The sequence below is a fragment of the Stegostoma tigrinum genome, chromosome 33 (genome assembly GCF_030684315.1).
Source record: "Stegostoma tigrinum isolate sSteTig4 chromosome 33, sSteTig4.hap1, whole genome shotgun sequence".
NCBI classification, from domain to species: Eukaryota; Metazoa; Chordata; class Chondrichthyes; order Orectolobiformes; family Stegostomatidae; genus Stegostoma; species Stegostoma tigrinum.
In genome coordinates, this window is record NC_081386.1 from 24,195,821 (window position 1) to 24,214,602 (window position 18,782).

Consider the following 18,782-nt stretch of genomic DNA (forward strand, 5'->3'; position numbering starts at 1 on the left):
GAAGTCCCGCTTTGAGGACTCCAACCCTGACAGACCCCATGCTCTGCTCAGAGGCAGCCTCGACTTTCTTGAGATGAGGGATTTGTGAAGCGAACCTTCGTTACCCTCAAAGCGGTCTGCCAGACCAGGCACTGCATTGGCCGCTGATGCTGTTTGTCTCGATGGCCAAATGCAGGGTCTGAGACAGACAGTTCCGGCTGCAGTTAGACCCCAGGTAACACAGACTCCCAGCTCCGGGCTGGGAATGGGAGCAAAGAGGTCCTGGGAAAAGTGGGGATGGTGGTGGTGGGGAGTGAGCGATCATCAGATTCGCTTCTTTAAACTCCATTCCATCCTCCTCCCCCACCACGAATGAACTTTAACCCCAGAATATAAGAAATGACCCTCACTCTGTCCTTGTCTCGTTGCAAACAATATTTTATCGCCTAGTGATTCCCACCCACTTTTAAAAACTCGATACTTTTTGTCAAAAAAAAGGAATAAACTGAGTGGCATATCTCTGTAGAAGAAAGCAGAACGCGTGAGGGGGGCATCTTTAACTGCACTGCGGTGTTAGCAAGTGAAAAAAATAAAGTCCCACATTGATAACTTGAAAGTCCCAGCACACCCGCGCTCCATAAACATATTATTGCCATTTTGAATATGTCAGTAAGCAATTCAGTGATAGCTGCTTACTCTCTGATTATACATAGCCCATCGTTACAGAGCAATGTGCAAAGGGGGACAGGTCTCTGTACAATAAATAGCCAAGTCCTGTACACTGACTCAAAGCCCAGCGACTGCAAGGAACGTGAGTCGAAATTAAAACACACACAGACGCACGCACACATACACACACACGGGAAAAATGAGAAACCAGCAATTACTTACATTTCCGTAACGTTCTCCATCTCCTGCAAGTCCAGGACGGGGAAAATGGTGACATTATCGGGTTGGTTGCAGTAAATCTGGCTGATTTTGCAGATACAGTTCCCCGGGCAGGCCTGCACCCACAAACAGTTTTGCAAACTACAAGTAACGCACAGAATCCTCAACAGAAATCCCCGCGCAGAAAAGGCAGGCCAACGCGACATGTTCAGTGTGTCAAAACTGCTACAAGCTTGTCCGGAGCCCTTTATAATCGCCCCCCCCCCCCCCTCACTTTGCCAGGCGTTGCTCACACGCTCCCATAGACAGGAGACAGAGAGAAAGAGCGAGACAGAGGGAGAGGATACAGAGAGGGAACCGGCAGGAAAAACCGCGTCTCCTCTTCAAAACATCTTCACGTCCGCCGGCTGTGTGTATTTGCCACCTTCGTTTTTCAGTTACCTCGACAATTTCAGCCTCGGATTCAGAGGAGAGAGAGGGGGAGAGGATTTCAAAAAAAAAATCCAACCACAGTCACCACAAAGGATGCGAGCAGGACCAGAGCGAGAAATTGACCGGCCAGAAATTCCAAGCGAAACTGACACCTGGGAGCCCAGGAGTGGTACAGATCCAAAGCCAAAGGGAGGGAGTGTCGGGGGGGCTTGTCCAGTCACAGGCACAGGGACGAGTTAGACTGAGATACAGCGTCGCGGGGATGCTGCGTGCTGGGGCTGAGAAAATAAGAGAGAGGGAGAGAGAGCGAGAGAGAGAGAGTGGGAGTAAAAAAAAGAATCAGGAGACGTGATTAGAGAGACATGATGTAGAGCTGGAGGCGAGCGTGCCCCGTTCAGTTTATAGATTTCCAATCCGGTGCATTACCAACATGAGTGAAATTAAAGCCATCCCCTCACCTCCCTCCCTCATCCTCCACCTCCCCCTCTCCGTGGGATTCTGTAAATGACTGTGTAACAGGAATAAATCGTTTTTTAAATCCAATTTTCCGAGATTTAACAGTTAAAAGTTACAAATTACAGTCAGCGGATTTCAACTAAAAATGCCAACGTTACATCTGCAGAGAGATAGAGAGAGAGGGAGAAAAAATAGCGGGGAGGGGGAGCTGGAGCGGAGACCACGGATGGAGGATTCGGGGTGGTCTACTGCAGCAACCAGGAGGTTCACTTTTGGCAAAGCTTCCCTGACCCTCCTGCAAAGCAAAAATCCGCCTGCAGTTACAGAGCTCAAAAGGGAACACACACACACACACACACACACACAGTGGAAATGTGCCAGGGAGGGGGACCAGCAGAGTGTGAGACGCAAGAGAGAGGAGAGTGTGTGAGAAGGGGAAAGTGAGATGAAGAGAATTTGTGGGAGACAGGCTGGAAACAGAGGCGTGCTACAGAGAGTTAGGAGTATGAGAGGGACATAGAGAGAGTGTGCAGAATAACGAGGGAAGAGAGGAGAGTGAGGGATGAGGAGATTCTGTAGTAGGAGAGGAGTGTGTGAGGAAAAAGAGGAGTGTGAGGGACTAGTGAAAAGTGAGAGAGAGAAAAGGACATTAGGGAGAAGAGAAGAGTGTGAAGAATAGGAAATGCAACAGAGGAGTGTGTGATGGAGGAGAGGAGAGCAAGGGAGAAGGGGAGACTGTGCCAAAGAGTGGAGACCATGCAGTAGGAGAGGAGTCCGTGAGGGAGAAGAATGTGTGAGGGAGTAGGGAAGAGTTTTGGGGAGGAGAGAAGTGGGTGAGGGAGGAGTCTGAGAGAGGAGAGTGTGAAGGAGAAAAGAGTACGAGGAAGAAGTGGATTGTGTGAGTGAAAAAGGTAATTGTGAGGGTGAGCATGTGAGGTAGGAGAGAGGAGAATGTGAGGCAGAAGAGGAGGGTACAAAACAGAAGGGAGGAGAGTGTGCAGTGGGAGAGTAATGTTTGAGGAAGACGAGAAGTGTGAGGGAGGAGTGAAGAGTGTGGGAGAAAAGAGTATTATAGAGAATAGCAGTGTTTGAAGGAAAAAACAGAGTGTGAGGGAGAAGACAGGAAAATGTAAGGATGAAGACAAGTGTGTGGGGTAGGAGAGAGGAGTGTGTGAGGGAGAAGAGGAAAGTGTAAGGGAAGAGAGAGAGAGGAACATAGCAGAGGGAAAGGATGAGCATGTGAGTGGGACAGTGATAAAGGTGAGGGAGAGGATTGTGTGAGTAGATTGTGAGAGGTAGAAGAGACTGAGAGGGAAGGAGAAGCAAATGAGATGGGAAGATAGGAGCATGAGATGGAGAGTGAGCATCATAGAATCATAGAGATTTTACAGTGTGGAAGCAGGCCATTCAACCCCTCGAGTCCATTCTGCTCCCCCAAAGACCATCCCACTCAGACCCAGCACCCTGCCCTATCCCTGTAACCCTGCATTTCCTATGGCTAATCCAGCTAGCCTGCATATCCCTGGACACAGGGCAAATTGGCATGGTCAAGGTGTGAAAGTGAGGGAGAATTTATGAGTAAAGAACAGGAGTAGGCCACTCAACCTCTAAAGCCTTCTCCATCATTCACTAAAATCATGGCTGATACAAATACTCCACATTCCAGCTTGCTCTCAGTAACATTTCACCCCTTTGCTTATCAAGCACCTAATTCAACCAAAAATATTTACACTCAACTTGACTGCCTTTCAAGGAAAATGTTTCCAAAAGCTCATGATCCTCTCAGAGAGAGAGAAAAAAATACTCTCCTCATCTCTGGCTTAAATGGGCAACTGCTAGATGTAAACAGTAACTCTTAGTTATAGTTTCTCCCATGAGAGGACAGTTCCTCTGTTTCTGAAGAGAGAGTGAAAGAAAGACGGTGTGTGTAAGGGAAAGAGTAATGGAGATACGTGAAGTCGACTTCCAGTTAGACAGAGAGAGAAGAGTTGAGGATGGAGTTATCCTTCTGGAGTCACAGAGAAACCAAGCAGGGAAGAACTTGAGAGGTGTCGAAGAAACTTTGAAGAAAGTGTGAGGACAGGAATTCCAGACACAGATTAGAATGTTATCAGAGTAAACCCACTAAATTTTGGACGTAGAAGCAAAATATTTTAGAATATTGCAGAATTTATTTTATTATTTTGTTTTACAAGTTGATTAAAAACAGGAGCTGCCAGTACTTAATTTTATTATTGATTAAGATAAACAGATCATCGAAGAGTTATGAATAGTTAGAGAATATTTGGTGTGTTCGCGCAGCATTTTACAAGTGAATCTGGGATTTTGGCAATTATAGGCGGAATCACAGGCTCAGATTCACTGCAAAAAAGCTTCACATCAAAAACACTTTGCAATAAATTTATAGACAAATAAAAGTGTAGAAATTTCTATATATTATTTGTCTATAAATTTGTGATAGCCTGAAATAACCTAATGCTGATAATTCTGCACAACTGAACTAGAATTCTGTCATATGAGTCCATGGGATCATTATTGACTCTGAATCCCTGACTGTCTTCAACTCATAGATTTTTATTGCATACAAATACTGTTCCGAGAAGAGCAGGTCTGAAGGTGGGAATATTGCAGTCTCAGATTCACTTCTGTATTCCCTAATGTTTGCTCACCACAAATCAGGAGTGTGTTGGAATATTCTTCACTTACCAAGATGAGTGCAGCTCCAACAACATTTAAGAACCTTCACAAAATTAGGTACAAGACAATCCACTTGAATGGCACGCCATCCACAAGCTTCAGCATTCACTCCCTCTCCCACCACTGACACTCAGTTCTGTCACTGTATACCATCTTAAAAATGCACTGCAGTAACTCTCCAAGATTCGTTCAACAAAATCTTCCAAACACATTCAGAGATTGTAGGAACTGCTGATGCTGGAGTCTGAGATAACAAGGTGTGGAGCTGGATGAACGCAGCAGGCCAGGCAGCATCAGAGGAGCAGGAAGGGTCTGGACCCTTCTTCAGAAATCCAAACTCATGACTTCTACTATCACAGGGGGCCACAGAGCTGCTCTCTTACTAGGTAGCCTAATGGTGTTATCACTGGATCCAGGTAATGTTCTGGGGATCTGGGTTTGAATCCTGCCATGGCAGATGGTTGTGTTTGAATTCAATAAAAATCTGAAATTAAGAGTCTAATGATGACCATGAATTCACTGTCAAATGTCAGGAAAAATCCATCTGGTTCACTCATGTCCTATAGGGAAGGAATCTGTCATCCTGACAAGGTCTGACCTACATGTGACACCAGACCCATAGCAATGATGTTGACTCTTAGCTGCCTTCTGGGAAATTCAGAATGGACAATCAATACTGGCCTGGCCAGTGATGCCCTCTTCCTGTGAATGAATTAAAAAAGAAGTGATGAGTTTAACCTGAAGGTCATCATGCATTATGAGGGCAATGTAAACAAGGTAGACTTTCATCATAACCTCAGCTATTGAGGGAATTGAACCTGCGCTGTTAGCACCACTAAACAGCCATCAACCAACTGAGCCAACTGATCTCCAATAAATGGAAGCAGACACATGAAAGCACCACCATCTCTAATTTCCTCTCCAAGCCACACACTAGATTGATGTGGAGGTATATCATTGCTCCTTCATTGTCATGGGGTCAAAATCCTGGAAGTCCCTTCCAAACAGCAATAGGGAGCATCTACACCAAATGGACTACAGTATTTCAAAAGGACAACTCAGCTGGAATTAGGGATGGTTAATAAATGCTGGCCTAGCCAGCGATGCCCATGTTCCATGAAAGAATAAATAAAGAAGGATGTGGACATGCACAAAGTAGTGCATTATAGATCTTATTTGCTGTCAGTAACTAAAACTGTGCTAACTGTGCATCTTGTGTCGAAGAAGTGCTTGGTGGGATGTGACTTCCTCTACTATTGTAAAATAATAACCAAATCAAACAAAAAATAAACTTGTCAGCTTCTGAAGGCACTTTGCCAAAATACAAATCACAAAAGAAGCTTAAAATTAAAATGTTATTTCGGAAAGTGATAAGGCACCCTTCTTCCCTGATTTTCCAGCACCCTGACCCTTTAAAAGTGTCACAAGGAAAATCAATGTGACATCATTCAGGACTGCTTCTCTCCCATCTTTCACAACAACCGGAATGATTTGTGTGTCTGCCTGGATTGAAAAAAGTTGCCCAGATTCTTCAAGAATTAAAGAAGCAGCCTTGGGAGAAACCATTATATTTTAAAAACACTCTATTTCTTCCCCCTTTTTCATTGAATACCTATAGTCACAGAGCCTTAGAGTAATACAGCCTGGAAACAGGACCTTCAGCCCAAACTGGTCCATGCTGACTGTGGTGCCCACTCAGCTAGCCTTCAAATATTAGCTGGAGCAATATTACTGATATTTAATAATAAGCTTAATTGAATTGTCAAGGCTATCCAAGAATACTTATGAGAATATGTTCAGCTAGAAGTGACAATGTCAAGTCCCTCTCCTCTGGCCATCCCCTGCTAAAGCACCTCTGCCACTGTTGATCAGATGATGTTATTTCCCATCCACTTGCAACTCCCCTGAAATAATTGAATCACCTACCATCTCCTCGGCCCAACCCTTGCTTTTGGGATAGTTCACATCTTCAATAACTGAAACATTTCCATTCTGAAGAACAGTCTTACTGGGCTTGAAACATTAAGTCTGTTTCTTGCTGCTAGAAGCATTGAGTTTCTCCACCATTCTCTGCTTTTTACTGAATTCAAGGGTCACACACAGAAATGCACCCAACCCCGAATCTAATTAATCACCAGCTCGTGCTATATATAAGAGGGAGGAAATAACACCCATGAGATGACAGTATGACAAACTATAATTTCATGCTAATAGTCAAAAAGGTTTGTCTAAGAATAGAGATTTCCAGTGCAATAAGGATTAGGGGATTTGTCTTATTTGTGATATGTTTGTGGAGTCCCATTTTCTGTGCAATCAACAGACACTGTTAGTGCCTGTGAGCAATGGCACTGCGTGCGTGTGTGTGTGTGTGCGCGTGCGCGCGTACACGTGTTAGTAACTGATCTGTCATCTCAGCTGGATTTATTTTATGATCCCTCTACAGGGATGTATTGCAGGAACAAATGAGTTTCTTTGGCATCACACATAACAATGCTCTGCTATTAGCAATGAGGCTGATTTTCCTTATCTGTTGCAAATCATGTTGAAAAGGCACAAAACTGCGCTAAGTCTCCTTGAATGCTCAACTGCCCTCAAATTTCCTGGGTCAGTTCATTTGTGGCACTGTTCAGGTGCAGATCAAGCATAAAGCAGCAATGTGTGCGGAAAATTGCCAGCAAATAAAACTTAACGGGGTAAGGACAATTAAAGGTGAGAGTCATAATGGGGATGGATTCTGAAAGTTTGAGACTGAAAGTCTCATAAAGCATGTATGTTTCCACACCTAGGCTTTGCCAAGCTGGTTGGGTAAGGTATTGAAGAGTGACAGATCACTTGAGGCCCTGTGTACAGGCTGACATGTTCCAAAGCTTGCATAATCCAGACCTGTGGTAGCACATTAGCAGAAGGGGCCCTTACTGTTGGTGGTACTGCTCCATGTCTCATTCTACTGATCCAGACACAGAGAAGGTATTTTCCCTGTGTAGTAGGTGCACAAAGTCTGCAAACATAATTGGCACTATCATGTTAGGGACAACCAAAAAGTCTTTGTGATTAATAATTATCTCGTCATCCCTTTGTCCAGTACCATATAAAATCTACAGACCACAGATTGGGGTACTTCTGAAGAGCCAGCTTACATGCAGTTAGTCTCCTATCCTGTGCTTCTATGTGCCATTGTGTATTCTGTGGCAGTCTACACTGAACATTGAAACATCAGCCTGCAGTAATCATCTTCAAGCATGTATTCTGATCACCTCTGCCTTCAGCTGTAGCTGTAGATGACAGGTCCAAGGTCAAAGACCCCTAATGGGCACCATGCGCTGCTGGCCATAACACTGTGTATGCATCTCCTTTCCTTCTCAGCACCAAAAGACAGGAAAGGAAATGCTTTGATTGTCCTGCAACAATGCAGCCAAAAGAAACAAGACCAACTGTGATAGGTCTCGTGCGAAAAAGTAATAGAAACGGCTTCTGCATACTAAAAAAATGCTCTTCTGATTTACCTGCACTGCTCATTGCCTGGCAACACCGGTTGCCCAGTTACATTGGGCATTCATTCATTTCAAAGGAATCACGAAAAAAGCACATGAGGCTCAGAACAATAATTGTGCGTCATTTAAACATTATTAAAACAAAGAAACCATTCATTTAAAGCTAACAATCCTTTTCCCAGCCTTTATCATGTGTTTCAGGAAACGAATGCGAATAGGCTGTTCTGATGGGGACAATTGCCCTCACTCCCATCAGCCATCATTCTTCACTTGCTAGGTTTTTTTTGTCAGTTTGTACATGTTTGTGCAGCCACCAATCTCTTCTATGAATACATTTCCCAAAGGACACGTGGTCTGGTGTGGATGAGGCTAGCCATCTTCCACAGAGTCCTTACTCTTTGAGTTTTGACTCACTCAGTCTCTGATATCTGTTCAGCAATTGGTTGAAATCGGACTGGGACCGGTTACTGACAAAAGCCTCATGATGCAGTCTATAACTCTGCGTTGGAGCTTCAGATTTCTTCTGTTCTCTTGTGTCTCTTACCAGGTCTGAAATACTTTTTGTCATTCTTTGAAATAGTCTTCAATGTTGAGTGTTGCCACAAAGTTTTGTCTCCCATGATTCATCAGCTCTTCAGATCTCTTCCAATGATCTTCAATGCTTATTCGCCTGTTGAGGATGTCAGTCTGTGTTCAGATCTGATTCAGATCGCCACTGCTGACCAACATGTTGTATGGTGAAGTTAAAGCTAATATTAAGAATTCCTCTGCTGCTCACCATGTTGTATACGCTGCCACAAAATCTTCTGAGTGTATGAGTCACCAAAGGAGACTAGAGGAAATACAACTTCTGGTCTAACTAGGAAAGTCTCTTGTAGTTAACAAGATATTGGTTTATTGATCTCAGCAACAATTTACATGCTAGAAGAGAACAGTAGTCTTATTACAGAGACTGTTACCTGGTCTTGGGTCTGATTTCTTGAAAATTGTCATCACTTTATCACAGTAGATGGTGCTCATGGCACTCAAACAGTATTAACCCTTTCAGACCCATATAAATCGGATATTGGAATATGAAAACTGAAGTAGCTTATTTTGAATTTTAAACTTCACTTTCTGCTCAATGAGGTGAGGTATTGTGAGGAATTAAGTTCTGTTTATGGTGTGGGTCTCCAATCTTAGCATCCAAAACTTCCAGGTCAGGTACAGCAACAATTGTTTTTCTTTATGTGATATAGATTGCCAACCTTAGCTATTAATTGTTAACTTAATGGTTACTCAGACCCCTTCAAAGGACATTTAAAAGGCCAATTAACAGTGTGAATCTGAATAAAGTGTAGGCCAAGCAGAATAGGTTGAAAAATTCCCTTTCTCGAAAGACTTTGAGAAGCTGGTTAAAATATGGCAGAGAAGTGGTCCTTCTACACTCACTCATCAAACATTGCGATCAGGTATTGAAATGACTTGACCCAGAGTAGGGCAGTTTTTACACTTTCCCGTTTTTGGGCTAGTTGCTGATCACTCCAGATATAATATCGATAGATGAAGGAGTCGGACCAAAAGGTTTGTTTCTGCGATGTTTCACTCTATGACTCTATGAAAGCTCCCTCCATGCTGCCTGACTAATACTTGAAATTCAACATCACGAAAATCACCCCTATTCAGAACGAAATATTTTAATTCATCAAACAACAACATGTGAGACTTATCAAAATTTTATATTTGCAGATAAAATTATGAAGGTTTCATCAGCTATTTACTGTCCACTGTTGAAAGTCATGGTGAACAATGCCTTTGCTTCTCAGTGTTGCTTTTCTTTCTTTTGCTCACATATGCTGCCTCCATGCTTTCCTGAGCCTTTGCTTTTCCCTCATGTTCTTTCAATTCTGCTTGAACAGTTAAAGCACCTGCATTGCATACTGCTCTGTGATGGTAGTGATGCCAGCAACTACATTCGGGAGACAATAACTCTCATGAGGACGTGAACTGCTTCCTACAGGGTACAACTAACAGAGTCACTGCCATTATTAGAATTGAGAAGGAGTCAGGTATAAACAAAGTGGAAATGGGTGGCAATAATTTGGCAATGGACATCAGTAGGTAGAAAAAAAAGGAAATAAAGGCAGCAAAGGATGGTAGTGGGTTGATGTGATTTGATTTGATTTATTACTGTCACGTGTACTGAGATACATTGAAAAGTATTGTTTTGTGTGCTAACCAGACAAATCATACTTTACAAAGTACATCAGGGTAACAAAACAGGAAGCAGAATATAGTATTACAGCGACAGAGACGGTGCAAAGAAAGATCAACTCTAATAGATGAAAGGCCTGTTCATAAGTCTGATAACAGTAGGGAAGAAGCTGTTCTTTAATCTGTTGGTACGTACCTTCAAACTTTTGTGTTTTCTGCCCAATGGAAGATTGTACAAGAGTGTATAACCAGGGTGTGAGGAGTTTTTGATTATGTTGGCTGCTTTCCCAGAGGCAGGGAGGAGTGTAGATGGACTCAATGGAAAGGAGGCTGATGGACTGGGTTGCGGTCACCTCTCTCTGTAATTTCTTGTGGTATTGGTTCAAACAACAGCCATACCAAGTTGTGATGCATCCAGATAGGATGTTTTCTAAGGTGCATCTATCAAAAATAGTAAGAATGTTTGTGGACATGTTAAATTTCCTTAACTTTCTGAGGAAGTGAAGGCATTGGTGTACTTTCTTGACTACATTGTTGATGTGGATGGACCAGGGCCCAATAGTTAGTGATATTTATTCATAGGAACTTGAAACTCTTAACCACCTCCACTGCAGCATTACCTAAACACCGATATGGGGCACATCCTCCACTCTACCTCCTGAAGTCGATGTTCAGCTCCTTCATTTTGCTGACTTAGAGAGAAAGCTTGTTGTCTTTACCCCCATGCCACTAAGCTCTCCAACTCCTTCTTGTACTCTGTCTCATCCTGGTTTGAGATCTGACCCACTACAGTGATGCCATCAGCAAATTTGTAAATGGAGTTAAAGCTGAACTTGATCACATAGTCATGAAGGAGTATTGTAAGGGACTGAATACGCAGCTTTGCGGGGCACTGGCATTGAGGATTATTGGGAAGGAGTTGTTGTCATCTATCCTAACTGAGTGCTGCCTCCAGGTCAGGAAGTCTAGGATAGAGTTACAGAGTGAGGAACACAATCCTAGGTCGTGGAGTTTGGAGATGAATTTGGTTGGAAATATGGTCTTGAAGGTGGAAATGAAGTCAATAAATAGGATTCTGATGTCGATGACCTTGCTATTCAGATGTTCCAGGGATGAGTTTGGGGCCAGGGAGATAGCATGTGCTGTGGACCTATTGTGACAATGGGTGAATTGTAGCAGGTCAAGGCAATCTGGGAGGCTGGAGTTGATGTCTGCCATTACTAACCTCCTAAAGCACTTCATTATGATGGATGTTCAGAGTCCTGGGTGCTAATCGTTAAAGCATGTTGCCTGATTTCTCTTTGGCACTGTGATGATAGTGATCTTGAAGCAGGTGGAAACCTCAGGTCAGAGTAAGGAGTGATGAAGATATCTGCAAACACTTCTGCCAGCTGGTCCATGCAGGGTCTAAGCGCACAGCTCAGGGCTCCATCTGGGTCAGTCGCTTTCCTTGGGTTCACTCTCAACAAGGCCGACCTGACATCTGCAGCAGCGACTGTGGGGCAGGTGACATAATTTCACTGGCCTTCTGTTCAAAATGAGCATAAAATGCTCAGCGGGGAGGGATGTACTGTTTTCAGTGATTCTGCCCGAGTTCACCGAGGAAAATAAAGGGGGATGGAGGCCAGTGGAACAGGTCAGTATGCAGCAATGAAGGAGATAGAGAATTGATGAAGGAAAGTAGAGTGGGTCAGAAACTGGGAATGTTTCTTTGAGATGAGAGAGTACAGTTAAATATTAAGTAAGAAGACTGTTGGAGGCATTTTCCTGTACTGTGAAGGAGAACTGATGCAGTTTTGTGTATATGGAAAGGTCAGGAATGATGCTTGTCAGCTTGAACTAGAGATCAAGGGATAGGAATGCCAGGCTAATCTGAGTAACACAGGGAAAGGCAATTCCATGTATGGCTGACCTGGCAAATCCATCTCTAGGACACAACCAAAAACTATTCAGCCTTCCCAACAGTTTGCCTCAAACAGAGATTGCCTGAAACGTATTTCACACAGGGCACAGCAGGTTGCAAAGAAAGGAAGCATTCATCCAAAATGGCACTGTGCTATCTCTGCTACTGTGTCCCTCATGTCAGCATGGAGCTGACCATTTCTTCTGTAAAGACTGATGAATAATCCATAAAGCAGAGGCAAATGTTTTACCACTGATATCGTCATGTTCGTTTAATTGCTTCCGATTGGCCTCTTAAATCAGTAAAGTTAAAAGAAAGCCTACAATGAATGTTACATCAGAATAATTCATGAAAAAAACAATAACTTGTACCTGTGAGAAACAGATGAAACACAGAGATAAAAGGCATGTCAGAAAAGGAAAAATAAATATTCAGAGCACAACCCAAAGGGGGTGAATTACACCAAAAAGGCCATATAGCACACCAGGCATGCAAGACAACTTGAAGCACCATTGGCAGCATGGGTTAAGAGGTTATAAATGGTTGGGATCAGTTGAGGAAAATGGATGGTATCATGAGCTACATGCCAGGTCAACAAGAGATCCAGGCTCATGATTGATGGGATGAAAATCGTTGTCAGCTGACTATAAGATTGCACGGGGACTGGAGTTGCAAAATAGAATAGGCTTGTTCAGCTAAATTACAGGAGGTTGTATGTGACACTGTTCGACAACAACAGCAAGCTAATAGGTGCCTGGAGTAGGAACGATGAAGTGCTACGCCTGGCCAGTAAAGAGTTTTAGGTTGAAGCATGTCACGGGGATAAGTTAGAGAATTTAAGAGAACCCAAAACGAAAAAAAACTCTGTTCATTGCACCAGTCTTCCTCCATCCGCCATCCGCAATCCGCAATCCACATTAAATTATTTTATCCTGAACTTCACACACTGAATTTTGAACAATGACTTCAAAGAACACTAATCTCCAACTCAAAGCTTTAGTGAATTACAATTAAATAAACCTTTGACTGATAGCAATAAAAGAAAATGATTAAATACATTACAGCTCAGACAGCATCTGTGGAGAGACAGAAGGATTGATTTATCACTTCAGGTCAATCATAGAATCACTACAGTGTGGAAGCAGACCATTCAGTCCATGCCAACCCTCCGAAGAATATCCCAACCCAGATCCATCCCAATGATCCTGCATTTCCCATGGCTAACCCACCTAGCCTACACATCCCTGGACACTGTGGGCAGTTTGGTGTGGCCTATCCACCAAGCGTGCACTTCTTTGGACTGAGGGAGGAAACCCACACAGACACAGGGAGAACATACAGACTCCACACATCAGTTAACCAAGTCTGGAATCAAACCTAGGCCTCTGGTGCTGTGAGACAGCAGTGCTGACGACTGAGCCACCAAGCTGCCCCAGCTTTCATCTGCCATTAGAAATGGGGAAAGGATCATTCTCAAACAAATATTGAACAGAGCAAGGCTTAATCAACACTTTAAACCATGGACTGCTTGAAATGGGATTGAGATCAAAAAAATATTCCATTCCCCAGCTCAAATACCAAGTGTCTCAACAGTAAATAGTTAAGATCAAACTTTCCTTTTGATTGATTTTCCATGCAAATGTTCACATATTTGACAACTTATTGAAAATAATGTGTGATGTTATCATTTGATTTTGTTCAAGTGTCTTTACTTTTCTGATCACCTTATTGGTAACTCTATCACTCTCCTGATTCTTACTGTTGCTTTGAAATATGTCACTGGAGCAAAATCATGTTTAATCATTTAATAAACCATGCGTATGATTTCAAGTTATATACTTTCTCCTTAATGACATCAATTGTGATTAAATCTTTGAATTTTTTCATTAAATCAATCAATCTGCCTTTGGTAATTTGAAAACTAAGATTAAGTGAAGTGAGCAACTAAATTCAGAGCTGGAACAATGCCCAAATCTGGAGTAGAATCTGAATATGGAGTGCAGCATGCAACATTGGGATGCAAGTGAGCCTTAAAGTTGAAGTGGGGTCAGAGTCGCACAAGAGTTTGGCCTGGAACATGAAAGGAAGAACGAGACAGGGGGCCAAAGACTGGCAGTAAATCCAAGGTTGCGATATAATCTAGTGTTGGAGCAGAAGCTCAGTTTCACAAGCTAGGCTGTTTGTGTAGGGTTTGGAGCCTTGATGTGGGACTCCATCCATGATCCTAGAGATAAATTTTGGTTTGCAAAGTGTTTTTCTGCAGTATCTTCAAAAGTTTTAGAACAAAGAACATCTAATCAGCATTTGTAATCAGTTTTATAGCCATTTAGCCAATGTGTTTGACTTTAGTACATTTCTGGAAGTTAGATGGCAATCTGATAAAAACAGAATTGGGGAGTGATTTAGCAGACTCACTGCATTTGACAGTGTGGTGTGGCTGGATTACAGTGAGAAAACAAATCGTCTATAATATAATGCCTGCATCCTAGACTCAGTTTGGAATCCAGTTGTTCGAGGAAATTTTTTTTAGTACAGCTAAATTATACATAAAGTCATAATGAGGGGATGTTTGAGGGCAGGTTACATCTTTCTGGGAGTTCTTGTGACACTGTGGCAGCATCGCTGCCCATGGGCTAGAAGCTCTGGAGCCAAGTCCCAGCCTGGTACATCCTGGATATGCTTGTATCATGGTCGAGCAGTTTGTCAGAAATTAGGGTTTAGGTAGTGGATCATTGCCACAATGCACCAAATGATCAACCCGTTCCATTGGTCTTTGGGTACCTTGTGGTGCAACAGTAATACCCCCGCCTCTGGGTCAAAAGGTCCAGGTTTTATTCCCACTTGCCCTAGAGGTGTGTCGAAGCATGTTCAAAAAGGCTGAGGAAACTAACTGCATTTTTCTGATTTTTCTCTCTGTGCAGAAAAGAAAACGAACAAACATTGTTTTACATTAATGCAACGTCCTATTGAAGATTCTATTCTAAAACCAGTGTTGAAATCAATCGTGATAAGATGAATCAACAATTAACAACAACTTGCAGTGATACAAGGCCCTTATTGGACTTGGATTAAGGAGGGTCTTAGCGGAGTAGAGAGAGGTGGAGAGGAAAATCAGCCTAGGGCTGTGGGTCCTAAGCAGCTGATGGCATGGCTGTAAATGATGGGAGAGGGACATGAGAGTGAGTAAAAGGTCAAAGAAGAGGAATTGAGAATTTGAAGGGCAGTGAGTCATGTTGTAAGGCTGGAAGAGGCTGCAGAGTTAGGAAAGAGAAAATCACAGACTAATAGAGTTATGCAGCATGGAAGCAGACCCTTCAGTCCAACTCATCCATGCTGATCAGCTACCCTGAACTAATCTAGCCCCATTTGCCTGTTTTTGTCCAATATTGCTCTAAACCCTTCCTATGCATGTACCCATCCAGATGCCCTTTAAATGTTGTAATTGTGCCCACCTCCACCACTTCCTCTGGCAGTATAGCTCATGAAGAAATTTATAGACTGAGGTAATAATTTTAAAGAGAGGCATTGGTATGGCTTAAAACATGGATAAGACAGATTTCAGAAGGTTTTGTAGTGCAGTGGATTGTATTCCAACCTTCAAGTCTGAAACTTCCAGTTCAAGTCCTGTCCTAGGATTTGGTGAGCAGCCCGGGTGCAAACAGCTTGTAAACCCTTCTAACCCATGTCAGTTGCAGGAGAGAACCCTGACTAGCCATGTTTCAAATGAAGTTGGAGTCTCTGCCATCACTATCGTAAGCTCTGGACTGCAATATGCAGGTAAGAGCAACCCAGACGTTCAGATCAGCAGCAGAGTTTTGAAAGAGTTGAAGCTTACAGGGGTGTAGAGAATGCAAGTCTGTTCAGAAGAGGTCTGTAATAATCCATAGACCATAAGACATAGGAGCAGAAATCTTCAGTATCATTGGTTCAAGAATGTGAAACTCTCATGCATACTAGCATTGTGGTATGTATACACCACATGAACTGGGTTTAAATGGCTGTAGAGATGGTTACCAGTACTGGGACAAAGGAAATCAGGCATGCACAATAAAACAGAATTGAAGGAAGACTGAGGGTTGTAGGGCTGAAGAACACAATAGAAATATCATCACTACAGGCATGAACCTCAAGCATACTGTATGGCCTTTTATACATTTACTGGGAAAGACTTCAGTTCCCATGTAAGGGCTCGGCAATCTAACAGTGCATTCACAGTGCTCAGTGATGCTGGAAAACAATCATCTCTGGGTTATTGCAGAGGGAAAGTGCTGACTCCATGCAGATGACCACAGGACGAGTACAGGGAAGCTCTGTAGCAGCAGTTGGCTATCTCTCTGCATTCCTGAGCTCAGCAGGGATTACAGGATCAGATGACACTGTAGAGTTTGGGCTTCAGGATGGCACCTAGTCATTGTGATGTCAGTACTGCTTCCGAAAGGGATCTCATTTTGAGTCAGGCATTATGACTGAAGTTAGGGCAATGTGAGGATCCTCCATTAAACTGATTGGCAGTGGAACCTGACAGAATTTGTTCCAATTCTGAGCACAGGGCTTTCCCAACTCTGTGCTGAATACTGGAATGTAAAAGAATTTGTGCTGCTACAGCGTCCTTCAAGACATGTGAGTGCTAACTTTGCAGAACAATGAAAAATTCATTTTGAATCCCAATTTTAGCTTTCGAGACAGACATAAAATGAGCTGCCCATTCACCATCACTCATTTTACACAGTTGCACAAAATCAGAATCTACCCCAATGTGTTTAACAGCAAGAGCAAAACATAAACCTCTACCAGCAGATGCAGCTATGTCGCCTCATCATGAGTATCATCGACGACATCAGGTTGAAGCAGTTTGTAAGTTTACAGCGAAAGCAAGAAAGAGCAGACAGAACTAGTAAGAAACAGTGCTTGCGGGTTGGAGAACAAAACAAAGGCATAACAAATACAGTGAGAGGGAGGTGCGGATGGGCATTACTGAGAGGCAGAAAGCAATGAAAGAGATGCAGAAGTGAGAGCGTAGGAGAAAGGTAAAAATAGGTCTTGACAGAAGCAAGAACAGAAAAGTATAAAAGAGAAAATGAGAGATACTGAGAGACAGTTAAAGTGAAAGGGAGCACACAAAGTGGCAAGACGTTTAAAAGATATTTAAGCATCAGAAAATGCCCACATTTGAAATGATTGCATAGCAAGGACCAAGGAGGCAGTGGGTCTTTTAAACCATTGCCTCTTTATTTCTGCCTTCAAACATGACCAAAATGACAGGGCATGGCTCACTGATGAAAACTGAAAGGCCATGATGTAGAGTCCAAAATCTGATGTTGACAGGATATTGTCTGCCTCATAAAGTACCCCATAATCTGACACTAATTGGCACTAACTGTCACCAAGCAATCTGAGTCAGAAAGGCCACAGGATTGATGGTGAAGTTGAGAAATGATCAGGAATGATATCCAGGGGTTTTTTTTCTCTCATCTCCCACAGAAAGAAGCTTTTAGCTTTTGGTTTGAACCCATTAACGGCAGAGCAACAAATATCAGCAAATTGCTATGTGCGGCTTTCACTGTAGAATTAGAAAGCTCTGCGGTTCAAACTATCCCTGATTCCACTTCATAATATTGATCATTAAAAATTTAGTGGCCCTTTTTCCAAATGTTTTTAAGATGCATTTGTTTTCTTACTTTGAATAAAGAATGGTCTTACTCTAGCTCAAAGTATGCTGCTAGTGAATTGTTATCTATTCTTTTGATGAACAAGTTAGAAAATTAAAATTATGCTTTAACCTATGAAGTTAGCCTGGATTGCTGCTTTAGGAGTTAAATTGAGCACAAGGCAACTCACTAACAGCGCCATCTCTTGGACAGTACATCAAACTGCAGGAACACAGAATGCCACCTGTCCAGTCCATATTCAACCTTAATAGGGAGGATTTAATAGGAACAAACGGGTAAATCTGAAATAGAAATGAATCTAAGGGTTCATGAAGTTTCAGATAATCAGGAGAAGACAATCAACTGAAATATTTTATGTTTGTCAACTCTAGAAACAAGGTGAAAGATATCAGTTAATACCGGTGGTTCACAGTAAGAAAAATGCTCACATCTATGTTACATTTCACAGTCAATGAAGCACTTTTCAAAGTCTTATATTGTCAATGGAGTGGTTGTGTCACTACCTTATACCAGCGCTTCATTGCTCTCAAGAGGATGTGGTGAGCTGCTTTCTTGAACTATTGTACTTCCCATGGAGTTGTGAGGGAAAGGGTGATGGGAGATGCTGATGCACCCTAACAGCACTGTGTGGGTGTGAATTCCAAGATTTTGACCCAATGTCACTGAAGGATTGTGACCCAGTTCCAAGTCAGGATTGTGCATGACTTGGAGAAGAACCTACAGGTGATAGTGTTCACATTCATTGTGGGAAATACAACAGGCAGTTTTGCTCACAGCAAGGTCTGACAAATAGCGCTGTGATTTTGGCCAAATCATTTGCTTTTTTGAATGATGCTGGTTCAAGAAAAAATATTGATCAAGGCGCTGGGGAGAACGTCATTATTCTCGTTCCAACTAATACCAGGGCATCTCTTACATGTACATGGAAAGGCATTTAGGACATTAGATGGATTTCAGAACAGATAAAGGGATGACAAGGGGAAGAGGAATAGTAAACACAGGACTGATGGTGTTGTATCTAAATGCACGCAGTATACAAAATAAGGTAAATGTGCTTGTGGTGCAGATTGAATT

The 18,782-nt window shown here is 42.6% G+C and overlaps 1 protein-coding gene across 2 annotated transcripts in view; it reads right to left on the bottom strand.

The window, feature by feature from the left end:
• LOC125467326 (NT-3 growth factor receptor-like) overlaps positions 1-1,597 on the bottom strand; it is a 667,435-nt gene extending 665,838 nt beyond the window's left edge. For both annotated transcript variants that reach the window (XM_059639207.1, XM_048563007.2), the window contains exon 1: positions 871-1,597. In XM_059639207.1, the coding sequence (XP_059495190.1) occupies positions 871-1,073 (203 nt within the window). In that variant the 5' untranslated portion in view covers positions 1,074-1,597. The remainder of the gene's footprint in view (positions 1-870) is intronic.
• Between the last annotated feature and the right edge of the window lie 17,185 nt (positions 1,598-18,782).